The sequence below is a fragment of the Epinephelus lanceolatus genome, chromosome 5 (genome assembly GCF_041903045.1).
Source record: "Epinephelus lanceolatus isolate andai-2023 chromosome 5, ASM4190304v1, whole genome shotgun sequence".
Classification (NCBI taxonomy): Eukaryota; Metazoa; Chordata; class Actinopteri; order Perciformes; family Serranidae; genus Epinephelus; species Epinephelus lanceolatus.
In genome coordinates this window covers 4,851,474-4,862,126 of record NC_135738.1, presented here as the reverse complement: position 1 = coordinate 4,862,126, position 10,653 = coordinate 4,851,474, and the positions used below count along the sequence as shown (strand labels likewise).

General features: G+C 44.5%; 1 protein-coding gene across 1 annotated transcript; it reads right to left on the bottom strand.

Annotated features, from left to right (window-relative positions):
- Positions 1–201: 201 nt before the first annotated feature.
- Positions 202–5,474, bottom strand: dusp6 (dual specificity phosphatase 6). Its single transcript, XM_033635647.2, has 3 exons — positions 4,556–5,474; positions 3,827–4,261; positions 202–1,889 (listed from the first exon to the last, which is right to left on the bottom strand). Exons 1-3 carry the CDS (start codon positions 4,956–4,958, stop codon positions 1,576–1,578), a joined length of 1,152 nt encoding a protein of 383 aa, XP_033491538.1. The 5' UTR covers positions 4,959–5,474; the 3' UTR covers positions 202–1,575.
- Between the last annotated feature and the right edge of the window lie 5,179 nt (positions 5,475–10,653).

The window sequence follows — 10,653 nt, the reverse complement described above, 5'->3', positions numbered from 1 at the left end:
GTGTCGAGCGCTGTGGTTAATGAGCAGCGAGAGCTCGGTGGACAGCCTCATGATTCATGGCGACTGTTTTTGTTGTCGTGACTTGGCCTGCTGGTTAACTGTGCCGCGGGTGCGGAGACACTTACATAAACGTGGCACTGTGGAAACAGACAAAACACCGACCAGCACGCTGATGGAAAAACAGGCATGGAGAGTGGAAAGTGTAGACAAAATAGCAATTTATTAATAACTTATCTTTTCTTTACATTCGTAAGAGAGGAAAGTGGAGGGGGGGTTGGCAGAGGTCACCAAGATGGCTTCCTCTGGAGAATGGCCTTCTCTGTAGAGGGGCGACACGGCCCTGCAAAGCTCTGGATTCTTCTTCTCTCGTCTTGACAAATAAAAACTGCATTTCACAGAGTTTTCCCTGAAGAGGCGAGGTGAGCAAAGCCTCCTAACTTTGTCCACATGTCTGAGACTTTTACCCCTTGTGCACAGATCAGGATTACTCACATTAGCCTTCAGAGATCCAGACGACACGTCGGCCGCTCTGACTCAAACGTATGCTATCATCTGTGTGGTGCCAAATTAAAAACAGCTTTAAAACTGCTCACATTTTGTGAGAAAATTAAAGAAAACTCTCTGAAGGCTAATGCACAATAAAACCTTCTGAGCACAAACATAAGGCAAACAACCATGGTGACTTTGATTTGTGAGGGTGGGTGCAAATACAAGGCCCGTTGGCTGAATTCACACATAAAGCGATTATCAAATATATTACACATGTACACATTTTTGCACAATTCTTGGAAAGCCTACTTGATTTTTGGCATAATCAACTTAAAACATACTGATCAATATGCAGTTTGTTTGCTTACATAAAAGAAGAATATGAAACAAAGAGAATCTTCAGTACCCACTTGTTGCAAAGGGTATATACTAGAGCAAGGCTTCTGCTGTATTGTCTCTTATATTAAGATATATATACACAATGTATAAATGTTTGAAAAGACTCCAGAAGTGTAAAATCGAGTCCAGTATATAGTGTGCCATCTAAAGCTGGGGTGCTTCTACCCCACACAGGCAAGTCTTCACAGAAGACGAAGGAGACGATGCACCCTGATGTCTCGGGGGAACCAGTGCTAGCCCCCGAAACCAACATAGAAAAAGAGTTTATTTTCAGATCTGTCCAGTTTGAACAATCTCTTTGGCACACCAGCCCAGGAGCTTTGAAGCGTAACGTACAGCTGTCCGACAGATCACTTGAAGTTTCCTCAGACACAATGACAAAAAGAGATAGAAGAGCCCAGGAGTCCGACAGTGATATAAGATTGAAGAAAGTATCTGCGCTCTTCCTCTTTATCTGTCTCTTTTACTGTCTCTCCTCGTTTAGTCAACAGCAGCTGTGTCTTGACCAGACAGCTTCGACCATCCAGTAACCACGCTCAGCAGCAGTCGCCTCAAACCAGCTGTGTCAATAAGGTCAAGAGCCCGGTCCCTTGGCAGACGGCGGAAAAAAAGAGAAACTTTTTGCAGCTTTTCCTACAGGAGGCCCACAAAACCTCCAGCAATCAGAGGGGGGTATGACAGCAGACCTCACGTGGACTCCAGGGGGTCCAGCTGGAAGACGTTATGGTTGGTCGGGGTGGTGAAGTAGAGCTGCTGGCTCGGCGGTGCTATGCGGTTGTCACACGGGCTCTTCAGGCCCAGCGTGCGCTCAAAGTCCAGGAGCTGGCCCATGAAGTTGAAGTTGGGCGAAATGTTGGACTTCTTCATCTTGACAATGTCGTAGGCGTCGTTCATGGACAGGTTAAGCTTCTGCATCAGATAGGCCACCGTGACCGTCACAGAGCGACTGATGCCGGCCAGGCAGTGAACCAGGACCCCACACTTCTGGCCTCGAGCTTCATCTGGAAGACAGAGAAAAGGGTGAAAAGGTTAGACATCTCTTCCAGAAGTGCACAGCGAGTTTAGAGCAAGGTGTTAAAAAACAGTGGCATTAGAAAGTAGCAATTTAGAGGTCGTATACCCATAAAATGCCAGGAGAGGACACCTTGCACAACCCAACAGAGGTCCAGGCTAAGCTCCCAATGTCCTTAAATATTTAAAATGCCACTGTGTACACTGCACATGTTCAGGGCAGCTGTGACTGGCCCCTGACCTCCTGCCATTTTGCTAAAGTGGCCCCCGCGCAAGTTGAGGACCCCATGTTCGGTGGGCATTATTTGCACATTGTACACGCACTAGCCCTTCAACACAAGTGATGAAAAGTGCGGCCTCTTTCCGCACAGACAGAACAAAACTTGTGATAAACATCTGTGACATTTAAGTCAAGCTGTGCTGGAAGTTGGAGCGCGTCCAGGGAGGGAGAGCAGCGGAAGTTATTATCCTGGCTATCTCCCAGGCATGTCAGTCAACAAACAGGGGCTGCGGCGGCGGCGCACATAAACAGAGCCGACATTCTTTCGTTTCTGGCCTAGAGTAGCTGGTTGGGAAATTGACTATTACGGTCTATTAAACCATTCTTCTGCTCGCCAGGGTTACTCTGACAATGGTGCCATTTGGGCGTGTAAACGTAGGAGTCATGAGGGCACGCTGTCAAGGCGAACAGGATGTCAACAGGGCCTGTAAATGGCTCCTTTTGTAATGTGGAGGGAGGAAGGAGGGGGGGGGGGGGGGGGGGGGGGGTGATGCCATGTCCTAGATTACTTTCAATGCCACTTCCTTCCTGTTGCACTCGAATTACCGCCCTCCCCTTGTTCACTCTCCCCCGTTCTCCTGTTTCAACGTCGCCCTTTGTGCTGCAATTACACAAGCCCCGGGACAAGAGATAGGCCAGGATGTCTTCCATTGAAGTCAAATCATTTGTACACAGTGCGCTTTAGCCAGAGCGCCATTAGGGGCAGACTTGTATTCCTCTGCCCTCAACACAATGGCCTTAATCTGCCCGCTCTGTGTGTCCCCGCCTGATTGACTGATAAGATCACAGCCAGGGACACCTCATCTAATCTCAATTGCACAATAAGAACCTAAGAACTTCCTGGCAGTGATAAGACATATCCCATTAATAAGATTATGTCCGTGACTATCTGCTCCGGACCCTTCACTTAGTCTGCGTGTTCTCAAAACAAATCACATCTGGTCATCAAGTGAAGGATTAGGTGAATAGTGGTGAAATGATGAGTCGAATCATCACTTGATGAGATGCTTCCTGCTTCGTAACTGTGATGATTTCTTGATTTTGTCATTATAAGTAGGTGTAAACTAATATATTACAGTTTAGGACGTCTGATCAGACAAAAGAGACTGTTTCAAGTGTCACCTTGGACATTTTTTAACATTTTTTGGCACTAAACTCATGGAATGATCATTATTTGTTGCACTGAGAGACTGTTCTTCACTTATCAGAGGAGAGGGGGTGGCTTGGGTGTGAGTTTAGTTTATTTTAACCCTCCCTATTGAGACAAATATTAAAATTCATTTAAATTTGATATTAGAAAGTTTAAATTTGAACTTGTTTTTTTTTTCCTGACAGAAGCATTTCCTGCACATAATGTGTCCTTGGACTGGTGGAAATTTTAAATGTTTAGAAAAACATGCCTTCCAAATCTAAAATTCAAAATAAAACCATTTAAATGTGTATGCTGCTCCCTTCCGCTAAAATAAAACACCTGCAGTGTCCCTCCTCAGTGCTTAAAAATAACAATTGATATGCTTCTCCCTTTTTGCACCACCTCCACCTCACAAGTAACGAGCAGTCCCTAAAAGTGAAAGAGCATGAACACAACCCAGAGGCCTGAGGTTCACTTGCAGCTGCAGCGTGTTTCAGCTCTGCAGGATCACTCACCGATGAAGCTGATGGCCTCCGGGAAGAACTGAGACAGATTCTGGCTCCAGTGATCCGAGATGGGGATCTGCTTGTACTTAAACTCCCCCGCGTTCTCGAAGAGGTTGGGCAGGTTGGGAGTCACGTTGAGGATGTACTTGATGCCGTACTCCTCCAGCACGTCCAGGTTGGTGGAGTCCTTGGCGCAGCCCAGGTACAGGTGCGGCAGGATCTCCACCGGGAAGGAGGGCTGCGGGTTGGACAGCGGGCTGCCGTCAGAGTCCGTGGCGCTGCTCGGGTCGCGGTCGATGTCCGACTCAATGTCCGAGGAGTCGGAGCTGATCCGCAGCCCGCCGAGGCCCAGCACATGGGCGGTGGGGGAGCTGGTGTTGGAGGTGCCGTCCAGGTTGGTCTCGCACAGAGCTGGATACTCGGCCTGGAATTTACTGAAGCCACCTGGGAAATATGACACAAGTCCAATTAATAAATGGCCGATGTTATTTATCACTGAAGACATTTGGCAGCATATAAGTTTATCTCTCCACATCATTAATGTTTATATCTAATACCCTGCACATTCACATTATCACTGGTGACTATTTTAAGCTATGAACAAGTGCAGGAAGAGCTCAGATGAAAACAGAATAGTGTTTCACATTAACGCGCCTCCCTGCGTCTCTGCGCAATAATCTGCGGCTATGAATGAGGAGCCGCCGCGGGGCCCCGAAAATGTGAATGAACCGCACTCACCCTCCAGATAAAAGGCCTTGTAGCCTTCGTCCTTCATCCTCCTCAGCAGCAACCCCAGCACCGACCCTCCGTCCACATTCTCGTTCCACTCCCGGCTGTACTCATCGTACAGCACGATGGTGTCCGTCTTGCACCGCCGCACGAACTTCTCCCGGTCCTCCCCGTCGGAGAGCAGCGAGCGCACGGGCAGGTTGCCCTTCTTGAGCCGGCGGAGCATGAGGCTCGGTATGGCCACGTTGATGGCCGTGTCGACGTGCGAGGACTCGTAGAGCTCCTGGGCCCGGCAGTCCATCACCAGCAGGCCGTCCCTGCGCGTCTCCAGCTGCTCCCGGAGCCAGCCCACCGTCTTGCTGATCGCCATTACCGAGTCGAGCTGGACGACGGGCTTGAGCTTGTCAAGCATTTATAAGCAGGAGTAAAGAATTCAAGAGGCGAAGTTAGAGGAGCCTGAGACTTCTTGGCTGCTGCGGGAAGGAGCAACCAACAAATCTGTCAGTCCGCAGCTCGGAGGGCCCACAGCAACACTGAGGCTGAGGGCAGAGCGCAGAATAAAAGTGCAGGAAATGTAAAATCACACGCTCCAAATGTCTCCACTGCGCTTTGGATCGAGAGGGATGAATAGAAGCGGGTCTCCTTCACAGATTCCCCGGCTGTGTGTTGCCTTCACTGGCGGTCATTCATGCATCTGGCCGGAGAAAGCCCGTGTTATTTATCAATGAGTCACACCGGCCCTGCGCCGCGGCGGACGGGACTGAAGCTTCTTCTGCTTTTATAGCTATAATAACTCCACGGATCCGAGCGCACAGCTCTTCCACCTGTCTTCCTGCTTGGAGATCCAGGGTAGGTCGGTGTGTGTGTGGATGTGAACCATGCGGTTCTGCTCGTCTGTTTGTGCCTGCGGATGCCGCCTGTACCGCCGTCTGTCTGCGCTGTGAATCGTCGCTCTGCGGTGTCTCCGTGTCGATGCGCTCTCTGCGGCGCCAGGCTGCTGAATGGCTACAAACAGGAGGCGTTTCATTGGATACATTATGTCAGCCGGCCAATCAGAGCAGGCCCAGCGGCGGTCGCCTTGGAAACGGGGGCCGGATGGAACAGCCCGTGTTGATGAATTGTTAATGAGTTTGTCATTCACAAAAACGGAGAGGAATTTCCGCTCCGGATCAAGTGAGTGCAAACAAACAGAAGAACTGCAGGGAGAGGGAAGGAAGGAAGGGAGGAAGGGAGGGAGGGAGGGAGGACGGAGGGAGAGTGGCCTTTACTCAGACTGACGGAGAGAGGACACAGGATCACAGAAGAGTACTGTAGCATAGGGCTATGATAATACAACCTTATAATAATATATATTTTATTCATTTTGAACTTTGACAAAGTTCAAGTTAGGACTTTCTGCTGACGCTTTGTTCACAAAGATTTAAACTAAAATCTGTCTAATTGTCGAAGTTATACCTGACAGACACTGGGTGGATTAGCCTATAGGTTTGTACAGCAAAAATGAAATAAAATAAAATAAAATGAAATGAAATAAAAATAATTTATTAAATCAATAAATACTAATTAATAACTAAACATATTTTAGTAGTATAACAAATGAAATAAAACAAATTCACAATAATTACAACAGCAATATTAATAACAGTAGTAAAAGCAATAATAACAACAACAATATCATTATTATTATTAAATCAATATATACAAATAAATAAATAATGTTAGCTGTATAAAATTAAAATAAAACTAAAATAAAATAAATGTACAATAATATTACCCTTTTTCTTCTTCATCATCATAACAATATTATTATTATTAAATCAATAAATACTAATTAATAAATGAACAAAAAATTTGTTGTGTATATATCTTATCTTTTGAGTAAACTGAGTTATGGAGACAATATCCTTGTATTCTTTTTCCTCCTTTTTGGACATGGAAATATTTAATATTTTATATCCTTTTATGTTGAGAGTTTGTTTAAGTATTATTGTTCAATTTATTTGTTACTGATTTTTTATTTTTTTTACATGTTTGAAATAAACCAAATTAAAAAAACAGCTGATGTTTTAAAAACATTTTCTTTAAGGTGCCTTGTGAGAAGGTACAGTAAAACTTTTTTGGATGAACAATCAAAATAAAAGACTGATTTTCGTATATGAATATAACATCTTCTGTATACTATATGTGTGACTGATTTCCAACAGGAAGCCAACGTTTCAAAGACATGTGAGAGCTTCAGTTGCGCCTCTGATGATGACACTCCAGACGTTTGGTCCTGGACCTGCAGACACCCTGCTGATGGAGAAATTCGCTTTTCTCTCCCCTCCACCCTGGAAGGTCAGAGGTCAGCCAAACAACAACTGGTGCTGGGTCAGTGTCCTGCTCAGAGACAACTTTCACTTTAACAGGATTGTTTGGTAAAAAACTGTCCCTGACGTTTGTCCTCTGACCTCATCTGTCTTTAACTTAACTTAAAATTCTGCCTAATTATCATTTGTTCCTATAACTTTATGTTGTTGTACAAACTATTTGTATTATGTTTCAGTACGCAGACCTATCAAAGGGTTTTTTATTCACTGGTGCACTTTTCAGAATCACTATCACCTTTATTGGCCAAATATGTGTTCACATAGAAGCCATTTTACACTGCTCTCAATGTCTCAGTGGACAGAACACCTCAGAACAAGGACAACGGAGCTGGACAAATAAGGTAAAACATAGACCGGACTATAATGTACACAAATATGTAAAAGAATAAATATTATAAATATACATAACTAGAATTACTGCCCTGCAGCTGTATGCCTCTGCGCACCAGTCAAGTGTCCCTTACAGTTTACATCTACGTCTTTAAGAACATGGATAATTCATACCTATGATGATATGTAAAATTATAATCCATAATTAGTCTCGCCACCAGACAATCAGAGATCTCCGCCTTCTGATAGTCTGGGGACACTCCTATCTAAAGTGTGTTTAACACACCGGCGAAAACGGCCGGCAACAAAGCAACGCCTCTTGCATTTTTGAAAAGGACACGCCTTCTCAGAAATGTGCACTCCCCCTTTTCTCGTCGGTAAGGAAACAAACACACAGAGAGCTTGAAAATGGATGCCGAGAGATTTAACTCCGTTTTATCAAACGTGTGCTCATCCGTGAAGAAAATATTTTTTCCAGCAGATGTCTTAGTTACAACATGATTGAGCTAATTGGAGTAGTTTCATGTTGTATCCGACAACGGGAGGCTTTTAACAGATGACGTCCTGATGTTAGCTTTGCTGCTAGTGTTAGCTGTCCCTGTCAACTGCAGCCACTGATGCTTTCTAGACATCGTGATTTCCCAAAACTGAATAAATACCACACATAGCAACACAAAACTGCTTTGCTAGCTCAATCATGTAACTAAGATATCCGCTGGAAAAGATATTTTTTTCACGGACCGTTTAATGAGTTATTACCTATTACAGACCCCGCTAATGGCTAACAGAGCTAACAGGGCTAACAGCTAACGGTTAGCCCAGCTAAGCGTGCACACAGAAATAGTAATGTTTGTTCAGTCATTGTGTTTATAGACTTTACAAACATCGGATTAGTCCAGACGGTGATACAGTGATGTGAAAAATGTGATATATAGGCTATATATATATATATAGCTAAAAGCTCTGCTGGTTTTCTACCCGGAAGTATTTGTAAACAACAAGGCGATTCCCTCTAACGTTATAGTCCGGCTGGACGGATGAGTCATGGCCTTGTATAAGATTATGTTTGTTTCTTTTAGTTGGCGAGAATGTGTCGCCGCAAACGCAACAAACATCCACTGAACTTTGACGGCGTTTTCTGCGAGCACGGCTGAGCCATTTTGTACCGCTACACGTGTTTCTAGTCGGACTATGTTTACGAGCACAAGAGTTCAGTGAGCCACCGAAGGACCGCCCTGTGGATTTACTATTGGTTCTGCAACGTAGGGAGTTTTTTAAACTCTGAAATTGTATCCGCCCATCTAAACACAAAATCAGGGAGAAAGTCATCAGTCTTTAGTTAAGCAAAGCGTCTAAAGACTGACTTGTGAGTCTAATCCATAATAGTCTATAAAGGGAGGAGTGGATGTTTGGTATTACAGGGTTATGACGAATTCAACTGTTGATCAGAGTCAGTATCTGTTTCTTTAAGTTACGGTTAGCTAGCTGCTAACTGGTACCATGGTGGACAACTTTACAGCTCTGTACATTTGGTCCGTCCAGAAAATCACAGCTCTGGATGTAGATTTCTCCATGTTTTTACCGGCTTCTTCTTCTCTTACACATTTAATGCTGTTGGACTTCCACGTCAAAGCCCAGGGCGGAAACTGTGGAGCATGCTCAGAGCGCCTCGGCCAGTTTGGGTCTGATTGACTGTATACGTGCAGGAGTCACATTATCTGGGTGTGTTAGTCCCTCTGTGACAAATTCACTTTAGGACCATTTCAGTCGGACTAACACAATAAATCTTTTTTCTCTAATGTCATGTAAACTTACTGAGTGTTTATCATGCCTACCAGAGGGGAGGAGTACAAGAAACAGCCTCTGCATTCTGACCAAAAACAAAAATGCACACTCATTTTAAAATCATATACACAACTAAACCAAAGTTAAAAACACAACAACTTCAAATAGATTATGTAAACAGAATAAATCCAACAGTCTCTATAGGAACATTACGATAAAACAATGAACACCAGCAGCGTAGTATCATGACCCCAATCAACCTGTATTTGTTTCTGTGCAGCTTCTCAATGGAAAGCATGTGAAGTAAAGACAGTTGAATAATCCGTGACAGTGTGAGCACATAACAGCACTGGAGCTATTTCTGTCTGTGCAGCCTTCAGTGGACTGAAGAGGCTCAGTTGTGTGGGTGGTGGACATGTCACCGTCTCTTTCTCTCTCCGTCTCTCTCCCACTCTAAGCAGACTCATAATCATTTTGACATTATTGAAACAAATACAGCCACACTTTGCAAACATTATCCTAAAATCTCACATTTGCAGCCCAGGCCTCTGTGGTGTTTAGGCTGCACTGCTAACATGCTACTGCAGTAACCTTCCTATAATACTGTCTTTTGGTGAGAACACGTACATAACCACATCAACAGTCAGCGTCAGTTGTGTTCACTCTCATCAGTCAGAAGGATCTAGGCCATCTCCGCGTCCTTTACGCCCTTTTAACGCGGACAGATGAGACGCTCTGGTCCATACAGAGCCATCAGAGCCACCGATTGCTTCCCATCAGCCCGTTAATGGCCTTCACACCAGAAGTAAATGCATCTGTACCGTAAACAAAAGGAGCATTTCCACCAGTTAAGGTTTTGACACCATCTGCAGCCTTGCAGCGAAACGTAAACCCACACAAAGGCTTTTAATTGATGACCCGTTGATTTAATATCACCTGTTCAGACTCAGGAGGCCAAATTAGTTGCAGGCTGTAGGAAAACTGAACACCTTAACCGCAGCGATACTCCTGCAACAGTTGACCTATAGGCTTCATCACATTATATGTGTGTAGAAAAAACCTGTTGTTGTAATGAGTTTATTATTATCTTATTATTATTATGTTAATCTGACATGTATATTGCTGCCTGGGAAACAAGTGTAATAGCCTGAAATATGGAGGAACAGTAAGAAATAGCCTTTAGTGACTCAGATTTATTTACTGAGTACAATGCCTAAAAGGTAAATGTAAATATAATGTCGATTTTAGTGTTTAAAATAGCCGCTTGTAAGTTTCTGTCCAAATAAAGACGTGTTTTGACAGCTGACTTATCTCTCTGCTGCGTCCTGTCTGACTCACACCTCGGACGCCAACAGCTCCGTAATGAGATAGCATCAGAGTGCAGGAGGAGTTTATCAATGAGCTGACAGCATCCTCTGAAACACACTGTCCAGATCCATCATTACAAGCTCCTTTTACACTGCCTGTTCAAGGTGGGAATATTGCACCGATATTCTGCCTTGAGTTTCTGTACAAAGGTATGATCGCAGAACAGCTCTGAACTGATGTCTGTGTGCCACCATCCCCTGAGAGATTTAAAAAGCAGCTACTAGCAGCTGGTGGCTAACTCAAAGTAGAAGAACA